This window comes from Macadamia integrifolia, chromosome 11 (assembly GCF_013358625.1).
Source record: "Macadamia integrifolia cultivar HAES 741 chromosome 11, SCU_Mint_v3, whole genome shotgun sequence".
Classification (NCBI taxonomy): Eukaryota; Viridiplantae; Streptophyta; class Magnoliopsida; order Proteales; family Proteaceae; genus Macadamia; species Macadamia integrifolia.
In genome coordinates this window covers 10,496,556-10,516,410 of record NC_056567.1, presented here as the reverse complement: position 1 = coordinate 10,516,410, position 19,855 = coordinate 10,496,556, and the positions used below count along the sequence as shown (strand labels likewise).

The 19,855-nt window shown below is 40.1% G+C and overlaps 1 protein-coding gene across 2 annotated transcripts in view; it reads left to right on the top strand.

Annotated features, from left to right (window-relative positions):
• Positions 1–19,855, top strand: part of LOC122093235 (cation-chloride cotransporter 1-like) — a 59,146-nt gene that overhangs the window by 13,902 nt on the left and 25,389 nt on the right. For both annotated transcript variants that reach the window (XM_042663516.1, XM_042663515.1), the window contains 4 exons: positions 9,834–9,948; positions 10,518–10,618; positions 10,799–10,860; positions 18,076–18,279. In XM_042663516.1, the coding sequence (XP_042519450.1) occupies positions 9,834–9,948; positions 10,518–10,618; positions 10,799–10,860; positions 18,076–18,279 (482 nt within the window). The remainder of the gene's footprint in view (positions 1–9,833; positions 9,949–10,517; positions 10,619–10,798; positions 10,861–18,075; positions 18,280–19,855) is intronic.

Sequence of the window (19,855 nt, the reverse complement as noted above, 5' to 3'; positions counted from 1 at the left end):
AAAAAAAAAAAAAAAAAAAAAAAAAAAAACGTTTTTGGGTTTTGGCAGCCTGTGTTAAGACTGTTAGTGTAAAGTCTGGCTTTTGTTGGTTGGAGTTAAATCTGTTTGTGGTTATGTTAGGTTTTGAAAAAACTTGGTTGCGAGAGAGTTATTCAAATTTTCCTCGGTGTTGCAATATGTTGGGCAGATTGGTAATTAACCCTAGCTGTTGGTTATTTGGGCTTTATTTGATTGTCTACCCCAGGACTGCCGGTATGGGTTTTGTTTTGTTGGTTTGAGTGTATTCTAGGTTATTGTTTAATCATGGCTGGCTAGAGTCTAAGGAGTTTCAGTCTGGGATCTATATAAATAGATGACAACCGCACATTTGGCTGTTGGATGAAGACTTATTTACCCTCACTGCGTGTTTCTCCATTGATTCATAAAGGGCTGAACCCTGTGCGAGTCCTACTTTTAAAGGTTCTTGGGAGGGGTGTACTGAAGTCAGTCCTAAATGATGATGATCATAGTTGTCACGGCGTCAAATCGATCCAAGGCGGTGGAGGGGTGGCTAATCGATTTGGCGATGAATTGCCTGTTATGGCGTTGCCATGGTGGTCAAATCGCCCATGTGTCATTTTTTATTTTCCCTATTTTTTAAAGTTATTTAGTATGCTACTTCTTTGTTTCCCCTATCTTCTAAAGTTGTTTAGCATGCTACAAGCTTACAATATATATCCTATAACATATAAAACCAACATTAAGCAATATCAAATCGTCAAAAAATCAACATAGCCAACAAGACATCACAAATTTGTAAAAAAAATTATATGAACTAACATATATGATATATCACAGGAAACATTGTTAAAATATGTTGCAACAGAAGAGGACTAGAAAATATCCATTGAATTAACAATTTAACACAAGTATATTGGGAACCAACAGCACATAGACTTACCTTGCTTAATATTAATACAATCCACAATACAGAACATGGTTCTTAATCATGGAAAATCTGGTAATTGAAGACCACAATCATGACTGCTAGAAAATTTGCATCAATGAAAAAGACAATACAACATTACACACCAAAAAAAAAAAAAAAATCCAAGGACAACAGCTACTCGCATGGCAGGAGCAACCTTGTTCAATATCCCATTAATAGAAGTGTGCCAGTGTGTGTGTGAGTGAACTAAGGAAGAGGAAGAAGAATATTAGAAGAATAGAAGAAGAGAAGAGACTGATTAGTAGTAGAAAAAGGGGGAAAAAAAAATGAGGTGAAGAGTCGAACAAACTAGACTACCAGAGGCAACATGCAAGGAAAAAGAAGATTAGAAGAGGAGAAGAAGAGCAAAAGAGTCGATACCTTATACTAGAGGCAAGGAAGAAGAAGGTTAGAAGAAGAGAAGAAGAGAAGAAGAGAAGAAGAGTTGATAAACTGGAAAAAGGAAGAAGAAGGTTAGAACTTAGAAGAATAGAAGAAGAGAAGAAGGGTCGAACATACCTATTGTCGCTAGAGCACGGAAGCAGCAACGCCGGAGCAAGAGCAGGAGGAGCTTTGGCTGGAACTATTGCCGGAGCTTAAAGGGTTGAAGAGAGTCTTCGGTCTTCACTTTGGGACTTAGGGTTGAAGGGTTGAACTTTGAAGAGAGTCAGAGTCGCGACTTGGGTCTTATTTTAGACTTTTTTTTTTTTTTTGTTACTCTTTGATACAACTTAATTGACACTTTTATCCCATGTAGCATTAATTTGTACATTTCAATTACACATGCCAATAACATTATTAGAAAGAGAATCAATTTAGTAATTAAAAATAATAACTTAAAAAAAAAAAAGAAAATACAAAATGGTGACCGATTTATGTGTACAACGTCATAAATCGTCGCTAGGGACGATTTGGCAACGCCATACGACCCTTGGCTGTCGATTAATGAGGGTGACCCTAATCGGTCCACCGATTTGCCCACTCCAAACCGCCGGGACGCCTAATCGCCGCCTTGGCGACGTCGTGGCAACTATGATGATGCAGTTACATGTAGGAATGTCTAGGGTATTTTCTGTTAAATGGGGTTATTTTTGTAAATTTTATTAGAGTCGGTATCACTCGTTAGTTTTGTATGAGTTAGTTCTAATCAGTTTTAGTCTTAGTATTAGATTAGGAGTCTTTGTTTCCTTTTCTTTTTGTATCTGAGCATGTACCCATTAATATTCAGTTTTAGAATGGAAAGAATAGAAGTTTGTTTTAATCTCTGCTGCTGGTTGCTCTTGAATGATCAATTGATACCTAGGTTTCTGTTAACGTTCTCTCTTATATCCTGGGTTTAGTTCTCTATTTATTCAGCTATTTCTTTTGAACAAACACCCAGGCTAGGTGACGCTACTTCAAGAGTTTCAGCTCTATTGGACTTTTCTCTAAGAGGTCATAGTCCCCTCAAGAAGTCCCTGCCTAACATCGTCTCTTCCCTTCTAATTTCTACCGAGAGGAAGTAGACAGATTCTATTAACTATTAGTAGGGACAGAATCATTAATAATTACTAAGGCCCCTTTATACCTAACGTAGTCTCTAATTTATCCCTATTCTGGTAGGATTTACATAAAAGTCCTTGTTGATTTGGCGAATTGTGACGTGTCAATTGACACCAAGCCCCCCTTTATTTATAATAGTAGGATTAGGGTTTGAAGACAATAAAATGACAAGTATGCCCCTCTGGACAGTTCTATATTCCCAAATTACAACTCTCCCCCTCAAGTTGGTGTTGATTTGGGAAATTGTGACTTGTGTCAATTGACACTATGCCCTTTATTTATATTAGTAGGATTAGGGTATTAAGACATTACAATGACAAGTATGCTGATACGTGCATGGCTAGGTATTGTATTCTCATGGCATGGGATGTATGGGAGTATTGTACATGTGGAGGTAATTGTGATATTATGTAGGTTATGGGGGTAAGATGTAGTTATTATATGGTGGGAAGTAGAAGTAGTTATTTAAATGATGGGAACATGTGTGGCTGTTTAAGTGTTGGAGTGTATTAGGTCTCTTAATTAGTGGGGAAGGGAGTAGTTATGGTAACTAATGTGTATTCCTTTAAATTCATTATTGTTGATGAAATGCGAGAAGAATTATCACCCATTTACTTGTGTAGAAGAGGTAGGGTTTCCTCGATAGAACCCAACTGCTTAATGATCTCTTACTTTCTCCACTTTTCTTGTACATTTCATCCTTCTTATACTTTATTACACGATAGGTAAAAAGAAGGGAACTGTGTACATACCAGATTGGTATCAGAGCAAGGGAATGGACGACCGGGTCGATCGTCTTGAGGATGATGTACACTCCGTCAATGAAATACAGAAGGAAATCCTATCCAGAGTGGATGGGCAGCAAGAAATTCTCACCAAGCTATCTGAATATTTTGAAAAAATGAGTTTGGCAGGAGCAAACACAAATGGCCCCGAGTTGGAAGGGACTTCGAGATCGGCTGCTCAAAATTCTGGTCATGCTTGTTCTCCTCCTTTGAGCTATGCCTAGTGGATTACTACCTCTCAACAATCGTTCGCACCCAAGGTCGTAAAACTGGATTTTCCACGCTACAATGGCAAGGAAGACACTACTAGTTGGACATGCAGGGTCGAACAATTTTTTTCAGTTCCATCGGACTCCTGATGAAGAGAAGGTAGCATTGGCGTCATTCCATCTCGAGGGGGATGCTCAGTTGTGGTACCAGGTGTACAAACAAGATGATGGTGACGCTACCTGGCAAGGGTTTTGTGAAGGTCTCCATGCAAGGTTGGGCCCTACCCAATTCCAAGATTTTTTCGGTGAATTAGCAAAGCTACAACAAACTGGGTCAATCAGGGAGTACCAATCAAGGTTCGAGAAAACATTGGCGAAGGTAGGATCCCTATCTTCACGTCGACAAGTTAGTTTTTTTATAAGTGGTTTGAAGGATAGCATCAAGGTGGACGTTCTTGCAAGTCGACCCACTACCTTATCTTCAGCCATTGGATTAACTCGACTTTTCGAGGCGAAGAGCCAGTCACAAAGAAGAACCGTACCTCCCTTTGAGGCACGGAGGCTCAACCCGACCATTAAGGAGCTAGCAGGGGGAACCACGTCAATCCCTATTCGGAGAGTGACACCCACAAAGATGCAAGAACAGAGAGCGAAGGGACTTTGCTTCAATTGCAATGAGCGTTTCGTACCGGGGCATCGATGCAAGAAAATTTTCTTGCTTGAAGGCTGTTATGAAGAAGAAATAGATGATGTGGCCGATGAACCAGTTGGTGACATGGTTGAAGATAGGGGGGACGTACCTGAAATATCACTCCATGCGATCGCAGGTGTTCAAGCGCCTGAGACCATGTGGGTAAATGGGAGTTTGGGACAAGTAGCGATTTCTATCTTGATTGACTCGGGGAGTACCCATAATTTTATGAGCACAAAATTGAAAAAAAGGTGGCTTTAACTCCTAAATTAAAGCAACCATTTGAGGTCATGGTCCTTCGGGTGAAAAACTACCAAGCCCAGGTGTTTGTGATAATGTGGAAGTCAACGTCCAAGGAGTTCCATTCATGGTAGATTTCTTTCTTTGAGCTTTGGGTGGGTATGAAGTTGTGTTAGGTGCCCATTGGTTGAGAACACTAGGGCCCATATTGTGGGATTTTACCAACCTTGACATGAAATTCAAGGTGAACGGGAAAGAAGTTGCTCTCAAGGGGATAACTAAGAAAGCCAATAAAGTGGTTCAAGATCCGAACCAAGACGTAAGGCGGATGCAATAGGGATTGCTTCTACAATTAAATTCCATAACCGCCACATTGCCAGCAAAGGAGGAGGGGCCCACACACAAGCAATTACAACCACTCCTAGAGAAATTTTGGGACGTGTTCGAGGAACCAAAGGGATTACCACCCACCAGAAGCCATGATCATCACATACCACTAAAGGAGAACAATCAACCCTTGTGCATGAAGGCCTACCGATACCCTCACTTTTAGAAGAGGGAGATAGAAAGGTTGGTCAATGAAATGCTAATATCAGGGATCATTCGACCTAGTTGCAGCCCCTATTCCTCACCAGTGATCTTAGTCAAGAAGCATGACGGCACGTGGCGTATGTGCATGGACTACCGTGCCCTCAACAAGATGACTATCAAAGATCGCTTCCCAATTCCCTTGATTGATGAATTATTGGACGAACACCATGGTGCTCGCTATTTTTCAAAACTTGATCTAAGATCCGGGTACCACCAAATTCGAGTCGTTCCTGAAGATATCGATGAGACGGCGTTTTGTACTCATCATGGGCATTATGAATTTTTGGTGATGCCGTTCGGACTCACCAATCCACATTCCAGTCTTTGATGAATCAGCAGGTATTCAAATCACAGTTGAGAAAATTTATTATGGTTTTCTTTGACGATATTCTAGTCTATATTACCACATGGGAGACGCATATGGAGCGTCTGGAAACTACATTGTCTATCATACTGGCAAACCAACTATTTGTGAAGAAGTCAAAGTGCTCCTTTGGGCATCCACGTGTCCATTACCTAGGACACATCATCTCTCAAGGCGGAGTGGAGGTCGATCCTGACAAAATAGCCGCAATGATGAGCTGGCCCAAGCCAAGAAACGTGAGGGGGATGAGAGGATTCCTCGGGTTAACAGGGTATTATCGTAAATTCATCCAAAATTGCGGTAAGATTGCAGGCCCGTTAACTAAAATGCTCAAGAAAAATCAGTTCGAATGGGATTTAGCCGCAGAGATAGCTTTCCAAAATCTTAAGGAAGCTATGACCCAAGCACCTGTTCTTGGTCTACCCGACTTCTCAAAGATGTTCATCGTGGAGTGTGATGCTAGTGGATCAGGAATTGGGGCGGTTTTGTTGCAAACCCGGCCAATTGCATTTTTTAGTCAAGCATTACAAGGAAAAAATTTATTATTATCAACATATGAGAAGGAGATAAGCCTTGGTATTGGCCGTGCAAAGGTGGCATCCCTATTTAATTGGAAGGAGGTTTGTAGTTCGCTCTGATAAAAAAAGCTTGCAATATTTGTGGGCCCAGAGGACAACCACTCCTGCACAACAAAAGTGGTTATACAAATTGATGAATTATGATTTTTCAATTGAGTATAAAAGAGGACGTGAGAATGTGGTAGCTGATTCCTTATCAAGAAGAGAGGAAATTGAGGAGGTGGAAGGAACGTGCTATGACTTGACCACACTCTCTCATCCACTTCCATTATGGATAGCGGCTGTCAAGGAGGAAATCCAATCCCGTGAAGATATGCAACAACTCCACCAAATTCGGGTAGATGAAGCAGTGGGCCCATAGCATGTGCGTGAAGGAGTTATTTACTTCGAGGAACGAATTTACATCCCTAAAAATTCTCCTTTAATTGATTTAATTATTGGAGAGTTTCATGGTAGCACGCATGAAGGGTATCACAAAACATTCCATCGGATTCGATGCATTTTTTATTGGCATGAAATGAGGAGGACGATATTAGAGAACATTATCCAGTGTGGCACATGTCAACGCAACAAAAGTGAACAAACCACCCCAGTGGGACTTCTGCAACCACTCCCTATACCCGAGCAGACATGGGAGGATATTTTAGTGGCCTTCGTGGAGGGCCTCCCTATTTCCAAGGGAAAATCCGTTGTCATGGTGGTGATTGATAGGCTTTCCAAATATTCCCATTTTCTCCCTCTCCCATCCATACATGGCTTCTCAAGTGGCACAAGTCTTCTTTGATAATATCTTCAAATTGCACGGGTTACCTAAAGCTATTGTGTGTGACAGGGATCCAACATTCACTAGTGCATTTTGGAGAGAATTGTTCAAGTTAAATGGAACCAGTTTCAACTTCAGTTCGGCTTATCACCCACAGACAGACGGCCAAACTGAAGTTGTCAACCGTACCATGGAGATGTATCTTCGCTGCTTCACTAGTGCAAATCCAAAGGATTGGGGTAAATGGCTCTCCTGGGTGGAGTATTGTTACAATACCAGTTGACACTCCTCTCTCAAAACAACTCCCTTCGAAGTGGTGTATGGACGGGCACCGCCAACTTTGCTCTCTTATGTTCCTGGATTGGCTCGGGTTGCAGCTGTGGAGCATCAATTACTCCAGCGGGATGAGAAGTTAAAAGAGTTACGTGCTACTTTAGCTGACACTCAAAACCGAATGAAGAAAGTCTATGATAGCCGACATCAAGAGCGTGAATTCCAAGTAGGAGATTGGGTCGATCTCCGCTTACTGCCATATAGATAGAGTTCATTCATTAGCTCTTCGTAAGTCCAAGAAGCTTGCATCTCGTTATTTTGGACCGTTTCAGATATTGGAGCGCATTGGCAAGGTGGCATATAGGCTTCAACTTCCTCCAGATTCAAAGGTCCATCCCACTTTTCATGTCTCCCTACTCAAGAAGTCTATCGGAGGGCGCCATCTTCCTCAGCAGATTCTTCCACTTGTCCATGTTCAAGATGACACTTTACACCCCCAGCCGTAGGTTGTGCTCGACCAGCGTACACGTGGACGAAAGCAGATGGTTCTGATCCATTGGCATGGTCTATCTTCTGAGGACTCCACCTGGGAGGATAAGTCGGTCCTCACCCAACAGTTTCCCAACTTTGATCTTGAGGACAAGATCAATTTTTTAAGGGCAGGGGAGTGATACGTGCATGGTTGGGTATTGTATTCTCATGGCATGGGATGTATGGGAGTATTGTACACGTGGAGGTAGTTATGATATTATGTAGGTTATGGGGGTAAGATGTAGTTGTTATATGGTGGGAAGTAGAAGTAGTTATTTAAATGATGGGAACGTGTGTGGCTGTTTAAGTGTTGGGAATGTATTAGGTCTCTTAATTAGTGGGGAAGGGAGTAGTTATGGTAACTAATGTGTATTCCTTTAAATTCCTTATTGTTGACGAAATACGGGAAGAATTATCACCCATCTACTTGTGTAAAAGAGGCAGGGTTTCCTCGATAGAACCCAACTGCTCAATTATCTCTTACTTTCTCCACTTTTCTTGTACATTTCATCCTTCTTATACTCTCTTACACGATAGGTAAAAAGAAGGATACTCTATTACACGATAGGTAAAAAGAAGGGAACTGTGTACATACCATATGCCCCTCTAGACAGTTCTACCCTTATTCCCACATTACAACAGTCCTCTTCCCTGAAAGTTATTTACTCACCTGCCCTTAGGTTCTGTATTACTTCCAATAGGGTCCCAACTATGTTGAAATTTATGAAATTGCCAGTACACATCTTAATTAAGTTTTAACTCACTCTAGTGGGCCCACGACGATCTAATTTTTCGGAACCTAGATTGTATTACTAACCTTCGGCGTTTTATGCACATTGTGACCGCCCTGAGAATAAAACCAATACCTTCAGCTAGCAGGAATTCATGTCTCTCAATTGCTGGTAGATTCTTAGGTTTCATTCTTCTCAATTCCATATATTTTCTGTTTCTAGCAGGTATGCTACCATAAAGGTTGTCACGGAGTTGCTTAGGTGCTTTCAGTTGCCTTATGTATCAAGCCACCCAGACCCAAAAGATGAATGAAATATTCCTTGAATATAGAAATTATACTTGGAATATTTGGCTTCCTCTGGATTCCTTGGCCTCTCCTTGGTGCCATGACAACTTTGGATACCATCAGGCTTACTATGCAACTCTAAGTTTGAAAGCTTATTCTACAAACCCTATGTTACAGTTCAACAACCAATCCATTTCACACTTCTATAATCTTAAAGCCTCTCTGAGTAAAATTTGGGCCACCTAATTACCCTGGTTTCCCTAATTACTCTTATAGTCACCAATCCCTCAATTATCACGTATGCATATATATGTTTATGTTTGACTATTGGTATGGGTGGTTGATGGAGGTTAGCAGTTTAAGAATCCATTGTGAGGAGGCGGCACTTGGGGCTTCTAGACTGTACACACATTTTGTTGGGGCCAAACAAATTGTTGTGCTAGTCCTTACAATGAAATGATTGATCTCGCTTTGGGAGACTGCTGTTATATATTAGGTAAGAGTTGGTTAGTAGTTTCATATATTTTGGTATCATAATTACCAAGCCGAGGCAACAAGGCAGTTTTCAAGGTCCTAGGTGACCACTGCCAATTTGTCTAGGTGCAGGTGCACATAATATGTCTGCCACTCCTGGAGAGGAAAAAATAAGAAGAGGCAGCAACAGCAATTGCCCTGCCACCATCACCACCAGAAGAAGAGAGGAAAGCAGAACAGAGATTTGCTTACCTGTTACTTGCTCATCGGACCTTCGATGAGCTTCACCAAGTTGTAGAGGCAACGACAAGGAGAGGGATTCAAGTTGCAGAGGCAAATGGAGGGTTTGGGGTTTGTGGATGGGGAAGGGAAAAGACAACAAAAAGTTCATGCTTTTAATATATAAATAAGATATGATATGATGTATGAGGGTACAGAATCAAAACTGTATATTCCCAATGAAATCATTATAATTGAATCATTAAAGTAGGGTACTTACCTAGTTCCCCCTATATCTTAAAGGGATGCATATTGTGCCAAGGAAATGCCTAGGCAACAAAGCACTAGGCCACCTTCTTTCCTCGCCTTGAAGCCATGACAACTATGTTTGATATTCTAGGTGATGACTTGGAGTTGATTGCAGTCCCTTTTATTCTTAAATTGCTGATTCTGCTTTTTGGATTTCCTCTGTTTTGTTAGGATCCTTCGGTGAACTGTCTTGTTAGCTTAAACTAATTGTATTCTTTTATGGAATTATTAGCTGTGAATGTCTGAAAAGTAGTTAATGGATGAACATTCCTTCTGCAGGATTGTTGGTATGGCAGGTATAGGTGAGTCACTTTTGTTGGTCGCCTTTTGTAACTTGTGCACTTTCCTCACCGGAATATCATTAAGTGCCATTGCAACTAATGGTGCAATGAAGGTACAGCATATGCTATTTCTCTCAGTTGCATTTCTATGTTTGTTAGTTGGCACTGGTAAAATGTGTTGGATTTTGCGAACCCTAGCAAATGGGATTTATGAAACGGTACACCAATATATATATATATATATATTATATAAAAGTATAATAAATAGGATAGGAGGACTAAACTATGGAATGTGTTTTGAGTTTTATCGTATACTGGCAGGAATTACTGTAAAATGTTATTTCTCACGTAGAAACTTTCTCTAGTCAAAGATGATCAGATCATGTTGTCCTCAATCCTGATACATTGAACTCCCTATGTATCCAATGCTAATGAATCCGAATAACAAAAGCATTGATTAAACTTTCTCCTTTTAGTATGCATTTTTAATGTTGTAAAGTATTTCAGATAAAATATAACGTTTAGAGATGATTTAAATATGGATCATTCTCATTGCACCTTGTCTTTTTTTTTTTTTGGGTGAATACATTGTACCTTGTCTTAATTACTATGATTCTCATGTGTATGTTTTATGGTAAATTTGAATGCTGACATTTTTATTCATCCATTTTACTTGCTCCAGGGTGGTGGACCTTATTATCTCATTGGTCGAGCCCTTGGTCCAGAGGTTGGAGTTAGCATTGGGTTATGCTTCTTTCTTGGGAATGCAGTTGCTGGAGCTCTGTAAGTGTGAATTATCCTCCACCATTTTTTAAATTTAACTGAGCCATTTCTAGTGTAGAAGTCCATGTGAACCTGAGGGCATGTCATATTTGTCCTCTTGTTTTGATGTTGTATCTTATGCTTTACCTGTTCATTAATATTTTCTTTATTTCATGTTTTCTGGTTTGCTGGCGTTATCAGATATGTTTTGGGAGCAGTAGAAACCTTCTTAGATGCGGTGCCAGGTGCTGGAATTTTTAGAGGTATCTTTGAGTAACCTGTACTTGATGTTCAAAGGCTTTGCTTCTGTGTTTGGCCATTTTTCTCCCAGGCTGTGCCAATCCTATTTTTGCTAATTTTAGGTTTTATCAATTCAGATATTGAATAACTTATAAATATTAAGTAGAGTTTATTAATTTGCATCACTTGTACCTTCTAGATGACCATTGTTTATCTTTTCAGGCACTGGTATAAAATATCAGAAGCCAAAATTTTGTAGGACATGCATTCTCCTGGTATGAATATAATAAATGTAACAAAATCAGATATCACCAACCAGAATTTATGAAGAAGAAAAGGAGAAAGAAGAAGAGAAGAAGGAAGACGGAAGAAGACCAATGTAACCAACTTATAATAAACAAGAAACCTACTTAGAGTCAAATTATAACCAATGTAAATAACAATGATTAACAATGACTTAACTAGACTTATCACAAACTAACTCTAAGACTAACTCCCATGATTTAACAAGGAGGAGTCCCCATCATGGTACACTTTTACACTCCCCCTCAAGCTGGAGTATATATATCGAAGGCTCCATCCTGGAACAACAAGAATAGATAATAATAGCAGAACTAGTCTTGACATATAGAAGTCCTATATACCAGTGACCATTGAGAGAACTTCATTTCGCTAGCATAGTTGTCACGGAGCCTATTCGAACCAAGGCGGTTGAGGGGGAAAACATTAAGGCGACACCAGCAAAACCGCTTGGATGCCTTGACAACTATGACTGGTAGCAATACGAACATAAGCACACCAATCATTAGCAACAATAGAGAAAATCTTAATGTTGAATAAATCTAGACATCAAAGAACAAAATAAGAGACAGAGAAACATCATCCATAGGCCAGAGCAGCAATAGAGGATGAGCAAATCATCACTGCATGCCATAATTCTTCAACAACAACAATAATAGCAAAAAATCGTAACAAACACCTAGGGAAGAGCAGTAAAAGGAGATAAATAAATCATCACTGCCAGCCAACAATCTTTAATATGAAGGCAGATAAAAATCTCACTAAGGAGACACAAGCAATAAGTAACCTTCACAATGAAGACAGGCAATAATCTTCACGAGGAAACAGATAAAAGAGCAGACTCCACCTTTGGAAGGCAAGGTTCTCTCTGATGCCAGTTGCCTAGAATTGATCAGATTTGTCCTTCAATCTTCCTACATTTATTGGCCTTGTATTTTTGGGCTGCCTCAGTCCACCATCAAGGATCTGGAAACCCTAATGTGTTCCTTTCTCTTGAAAGGCTCTGAAGCTATTAGATTTCTCTGCCCTATCAGCTGGGCCTTTGTCCATATTCCCAAAGATGATGGGGGCCTAGGTTTGAGAATAATACAAGAGGTCAGTTCTACTGGCATCTTCTAAGTTGATCTAGAAGCCAGTGGTTGAAAAGAAAATTATTTGAGTTGACCGGATCTACGCTGGGATCCTTCGTAATCACTCTATTGGACCGTTGCTTTTTGTTCAGATGCTTCATAGGTCTAGAGAAAGATCCTTAATCTCTAACCACTCGTTCTTGGGGTTGCGATCTCCAAGATTGAGGGTGGTGCCTCCACTAGTCTCTGGCTTGATCACTGGCATCCTATGGGTGTGCTCCTTCCTTTAGTTGGTGCCAGAGTCATCTACAGCTTGGGGTTTAACAAATAGTCCATGGTTGTGAACATCTTTCGTCATGATGGTTGGATTCCTCTCCCTTCACTCCAGTTGGCTGCTATTTGGAGTGCTTTTCCTAGCATCCCTAGAAGACCTAGAGGTATAGGTGATATTGTTATTTGGTCTCCTTCTAGCTTCGTTAGTTCCAAATCACCTTCGGATCTCATCAGAACCCATGGCCCTATCTCTCCTTGGTGCAGGTTGGTTTGATTTAAGGGCCACATGGCCCACATCCCCAGCCACAAGTTCGCCTTCTCTAATTTCCCCGCAACGTGGTCATTTCGCATTCACCACCAGATACCAGTTGCCTAGCATGTTGTCTTTGCTGGAATGCTCTTGAAGATGTTGATCATCTCTTCTTTGCTTGTCTCTTCTCCTCGTATATTTGGAATGAGCTTCTAGGTAAAGGTTGGCCAAGGAGGAGAAGGCTCTTGCCCTTTGAGAGATAATGGATTTGGTTGGACATGACCTTTGCTGGTAAGTTTGTCTATGATATGGTGGGAAAGCTTGCCTTTAGAGTTGCTGTCTCCCATATTTGGATGAAGTGCACAACAAACAACAACAACTCAGCCTTTTCCCAACTAAATGGGGTTGGCTGCATGGATCCGTTAGACGGTAAAATATTAAAAAAGGTAAAAAGAAAGGAACACAACAACATCTTGGAAAAATTCCACCTAAACGGGGTCAGCGATATGGAAATCTTAGGAAATGGACCTCTAATTCAAGAACTTTCCACCATATTTGGGACTTCTTTGTCTTTGATGTAAAAAGTAAACTTTTGGTGGTCTCTTTTAGATGTGATAACTCTCGAGGAACAAACATATTGTTGTCTCTTGGGGCCTACCCTACTCCCTTCTCCAACCCTATATCACCGCTTCTAGAGGGCTAAGCTTTTTTCTCTTTGTTCTGCTAGCATTGTATTGTTTCTCCTTTTGGGGTTTCCGTGTCAATTTTTTTTGTTGGCGGGGGGGGGGGGGGGGGGAGGGGGGTGAATATTGAATTCATTACCATGAGAAGAGGGAAACTGGGGCTCTCCAAGGAAAGAGGGAGAGGAACGAACAAACAAACAAAATACAACTTACATGACCTTGTCTTTGCAGAAGAGGGGATACCCAATTGATGCAAGAGCGCAATTGTGGACCAATCCATACCCATCTGGGTATCCAGGAAGAGTTGTACCGGATCCAATTTGGGTCTTGGGATAGTAGGATTTTTAAGATTTTATTTATTTCTATTTTGGAATTAATATGCAATTAGGAGACAGCTATTAGGATTTAGTTTCCAATTAATTTGATTTTCCAAATTAGAGTAGGTTTCCTTTTAATGTTGGTTTGTTTTACTATTTAAATAATTGTAATTGTGCAATTAGAAGGGAGATTGAAGAATGAATTAAACTGAGTTGAAACAATGGTCGTGTGATCTCTCTCCCCCCCCCCCCCTTTTGTGCAATTCTCTCTCCCTTTCCTTCTTTCTTCTTCTATCTTCTCCTTATTTTATGGTCTTTCTTTTCCTTCCCTGTTCTGGATGATGCTTGCAGATCAGTTGCAGATATCGATCTCTGGTGATACTCTTCAGATTTATTGGAGCTTGGTAGGAAACATTCCTGCGAATGAAGGGATTCACCCTGCTCATATTCTCGAGTCGATCTTTGCTCCATGCTAGAAGTTCTAACCAGTGAACAGATCTGGTTCTGAAATCTTCCGCCAGTTCTGATTTCAGAGAATAAACTCCATTCCTTCATTTACCGTTTTGGCTGAACCTTGGCTGCAATCAAGAGATCCTTGTGCTGTGATTCTCCATTCCAAGCCGTAGGTCAAATCCATGGTGGCTTGAGAGAGTTCTAACAAAGCTATCGAATTTACCTTCCACTTTTCTGGTTCTGTCCAAGGTTGAAGAAGACCCTTCATCCCACTTCCCCACGATTCTTCTTTGCTTTAATTTTATTGCCCTCTTTCCTATAATACCCTTCCCATCTTCCTTTATTCCCATATGTCCCATACCTTGACTTTGCTTCCTAGTTCACCCCTACCAAATAAATACTAATCACCTTTGTGTCCTTCCATACGTAGCTGTCTAGGCCCTTACATATTCTGTTTATTTACAAACCTGCCACTCCTTATTAGGAACTTCTAATTACTTACAAGTTTGCCATTCCTTTCTAGACTTCCATCTATTTACATATTCGCCATTTAAATCTCAACTTGAATTATCTATTATTTTGTGGGCCTATAAGTGATCCCATCCTGGTTTCAGAACCCGGATCCGCATTAAGAAGAATTAACAATAAGCCTATTTCTAGGGGTGTTAGCACACCGAGAGGGGGCCACATCTAACTTGGCTTTAACATCAAAGAGGATGGAGTCCCAAGTCTGCTGAAATGATCTAGTCTTAGAAGTCCATCTACGGAGGTTATGCTCCAACCAAATATAAGTGGCACTGAAAAACAGTTTACCTGTTGCATCACAAGATTCACAACAAGATTGCCAGCATAGGACATATCCACCCAAATCAATTCTCTATCAAATGCCAATTTCCTTGTATTTTCTCTTTCCTTTTGGTAATGATTTTTTATTCACCCCCCCCCCAAAAAAAAAAAAAAGAGTAGCATAGGCTGCTGCGAACCTCAGTTAAAACAGCAGCATAGGTTACTATGAACCACAAATAACATACATTATAAGGTAGCTGGAAACCACAATAACAGCATAAGGTTCCTGGGGATCACATAACTCAACATAAGGTTGCTGGGAACCACATAACACCAATAATATTCTTGTTGCTGCAAATCACAAGTAACCATCTTCATAAGAAGAAAACACTTTGTTGATGACATGAGCGAGAAAATAATAATCTCCAATTAAGTAGATGACACTATGCGGATGGCATAGGTAGATTGTAGTGATAATCTTCAAGGGAGAGGGTTCTCTGAGGAAGCGTCATCGATGAGCGCAGCAATGAGTGTGGCAAAAAGCGTCGTATTTTGGAGAGCAATGAAGTCATTTCATATTGGGAGAGAGATAGACACAAAAACGTTAGCGTATCCTATTCCAGATTCAGAGAAACTTTTCCCAATCTTCAAATATCTTAGATAATAATCTTCCCGAGGATTTGGAAAGCCATCTATTATGGATGGAGCGAAACCTCCGTAGATGGACTTCCAACTCCTGTTCTTTCAATAAGATTTGTAAAGCCATCTATTTTGATGAGTTGCTCCATGCTTGGCTGCCTCTGTCATCGTCTTGTTACTAATACCCCAAGGAACAAGCTTATTGTTGTCTCCTAAGGTCTCCCCCTCTCCATCATCTCCCCCGCTCCCTAGGCCCATTTTGATGTACCCCCCCCCCCCTCATGGATCTTGTAGTTTGGCCCTATGACTGATTTTCCTTTGGTTGGCTTTTTCCTTGTCTCTCCCCCCTTTCCCTCCTTGTATATTCTTCCCCTCCTTGGTAATGAATTTATCTATTCATCCCCCAAAAAAAAAAAAAATCTTCCCGACAGGCAAACAATATGCACAAGCAACAGAGCAAGGCAGAGGCAGATGATCTTCACAACTTGCAAATAGTCTTCGCAACTGAATCCTCAGTACTCCCCCTCATGTGTAGTCCTACTCATGTACAAATAATGCAGGGAGGCAACAAAATAGTAGGATCATATAATATTATGGTAAAGATTATCAGCAGCAGCTAAGCACCACTGCAGGAGAAATCAGCAGCAATATCTGGAATATACTCAACAATATAATGAGCACAAATCAACAGCTGGGCAGAAATATCTGGAATTTCTGCAACAATATAATAAGCACAAATCAACAGCAGTCAGAAATATCAGTTGCAGCGCAGGACAGATTGACAGCATGTTCATGGGAAGACCATGATAGCCACAAACAGTGAATAATCACTGCCACAACCCTCACTGCTGGATCAATGTATGATCAGAACTTTCATAAAGGAGTCTTGTAGAAAATACTTTGTCCGGAGCATCGATGAGAAATCCAAAATTTACTACATCAATAAGTCAGATCTTCATGATACTGTGGTCGAGTGTAATAATCAATTGGAAGGTGAAACCTTCCAAGTTTGAGAAGGATCCAACATCTAGATCAATATCAAAACTTTTTCAAACCAAGAACTTCAAAGATGCAGGGGATAAGATCTTCAAATCCAGAAAAGAGAAGACCTCAAAACTCTGGTTGAATACCCCTTCAAATAAACAGAAACAATCCTCAAAGTTGCAGAAAAATTCATAGGCCAGATTGGAGCCATGGAACAATTTCAGGAAATAGAAACTTCTTAAGCTGCTACTCTGATCAGGATGAAACTCTAGTTGAGTTCTCCTGTCAGGGCATAAAATTAATCCTCAAATATGAACTGAAATTGATGGCCAGTTGTTTCCACAGCCAAATCCAAAACAGAATAGAAAATCTTGAAAACAGGGTATACAAAGGCCCAAGAAGAATTGTAGAAATTCAATATCAGACCAGTGCCTTTGATGCTTGATCGATCAATAATATCATACTCATTCAGGCCAGATAACCATAAAATAATAAATAATAGCAATCGCAGGAGGAGGATCCAGATGATAAAACTGCGAGATGAAGGCAGAAAATCAACATATCAGCAACACATCAACACTCATATGGCAGCAGATCTCCACGAAAGATAGTAGGATCAATAATAGTAGGAACAATAGTAAGAAAGGGCATGATCAGCTGCAGGAACAACAATAACAAGGGCATGGTCAGTCTTCACAAAAAATAAAAAAAGGAGAAACCCTAGTTTTTTTCTTTTTAATTTTCCGACTAGGGTTTCAAAGAATTTCTTATTTTCTCTTTTCTTCTTCATAGCTCTGATACCATGTAACAAAATCAGATATCACCAGCAGAATCTATGAAGAAGAATAAGAGGAGGAGAAAGAAAGAAGAAGAGAAGAGAAGGAAAAAGAAGAGAACCGAGAGAGAGATCACGATAGGAGAAAAGGGGAAAGAATCCTAGATCCAGATAGGATTCAGAATAACCCTATCGTGGCCTTATCTCACAACTTATAATAAACAAGTAACCTACTTAACTAGAATTATCACAAACTAACTTTAAGACTAACTCCCACGACTTAACAAGAAGTAGTCCCATTCATGATACACTTTAACAATGAATGTCATCCATATGTATACTTCATGTTATCATGTGGTGTGCATGACATGATGTGGTTTGTCATTTGCTCCATTTTAATGTGAGACTGATTGTGGCAATGCGCATACAAAGTTTTTCTTGGTTTTCTTGATAAGTTTGGTTGTGATATGATTAAGTTCATTATTCAATTATGAGATAGCGAGTTGGCAGTGCATTAAATAGTGGGTTCCAGGCTACACCTTGCACAAGCATCATGTGTGCTTAGATCCCATTTGTAGATGGAATTTTATATTCTGGAAGACTTGGAGTAGATCTGCCCTAACATTGTAAATGATGTGTATGGATATCCTCACCTTCTAATTTTTGTGTTTATTTTTGTTTTTTTCCCCCTGTTATTTATCATTTCAGTGACTAATGCTGCGGGAGGTTCAAGTCCTAGCATCCATGACCTGCAAATTTATGGGATTATTGTGACCATCATCCTATCATTTATTGTATTTGGTGGTGTCAAAATTATCAATCGGGTTGCACCTGCTTTCCTTATACCTGTCCTGTTTTCATTATCATGCATATTTATTGGGATCTTTTCAGCGAGGAAGGATCATCCTGCATGTAAGTTTGCTCTCGTAATATTCTTCTCCCTTTACTCAGTTTGCTATTGTTTCTTTATATTGAAAGTGTATCGTTTAATCATTTCTGGTACAAGGAATTTATGGTACTAGTTGGCTAAGCTGTTAGAATCATCTGGATTCTGGAAAGCACATGCTGTGCACATGATATACACACAGCTGAGAGGCTCTAACATGGCAGCTGATACCTCTTAAGGTTCTTGACAATTTCAGAATGTCCCCAGAGTTTTCTGAACCATCACTGCACTTCTCTGAGTTTTTATGTGCTTCCTAATGTAGAACTAGAATCACAAGTGATCCTAATCCCAGGAAGGATCTGAAATTCTGGCTGAATAGAGAAGATTACCTCCCATAGGCTTGGTTCTAACTCTCAAACACTCTCTCACAACAAATAAATAAGAAAGAGAATTCAATGGAGGGTTGAAAAGGGGGAAGAAAATTAGTGAATGGGCATCTCACCCTATGGTTTAGGCATCTCACCTAGGTCATCTCACCCAACTGCATCACACAACACAACAACATAAGTCATCTTTTTTTTTTTTCATTAATAAATTTGTGTTCAATGTTGTAGTCCCTTACAAAATTATATAGAAGACTCAAAACTGACTCAAACACTAAAAAGGAAAGGCCTAACCCAATCCTTAACCAATTGGGAAACCTAAACTGACTAGGAAACCGAAATAACAAAGTAAATAGACTTGAAACAGGACTCTAACTAAGCTAATGAATTAAATCCCGTTTTCCTACTTTCTACCCATATTTTAAACTTATTAAAGTGACCCATTACAAAGAAAACCCATGGGATCAAAGGCCTAACACATTCATGACCCAACCTAAGGCCTATTTGCAATGAAATAAGCCCATTAAGTGACTTATCTACATCAATTTGCCCTCTCTTAGAAGTAGAATGTGAGGGTGATTATAGCATTGTGCACTTCCCTCTTCAAGCCGTTGAAAAATTCAGGTAGCTCTTTGATAATAAGGATGTAGTCTAGAATGTGAGGAACTCGATCTTCAAAATATTTTAATGGGATGACAAACTCCACATACTCAACTTCAACTACCTCAAATGTATCCATGGGATCATCCACATGAATGCCTTCAACCATTGTGTTCTTGACTTCCATAATTTCAATCTCAAGGTCCTTCTTCTTGGTTGTTCACAATCATCATAGTTGCTCAGTCTCAACCTCATTGTCCATTGTGGGTTGCTTTCGAATTCTTTCACATGAGTCTCGTTGATGGGAACATCAATGACTAGCTCTTCCTTGACAATAGGAATGGTTGGAATTTCTTCCACACCAACTCAACTTCAGGTTTTGGTGCTTTGGTTGGAGGTATCTTTTCTTGTTGCTCCTTTGCATATTCTTGCACAAGAGTGGCTAAGTGGTCTACCAATTGTTTCTGACTCTTCTCACCTGTGGGTGTCTTTTGGAGAGCTGTAGATGTATTTTGATGGGAATCTTGCGGAGGGAAGAGCCTTCTTTGGATATATGCAGGGAGGTATGGGGCTGTTAACTCATACTTCATCTCTTCCCAAGTCTTAGGCTCATGTCCTC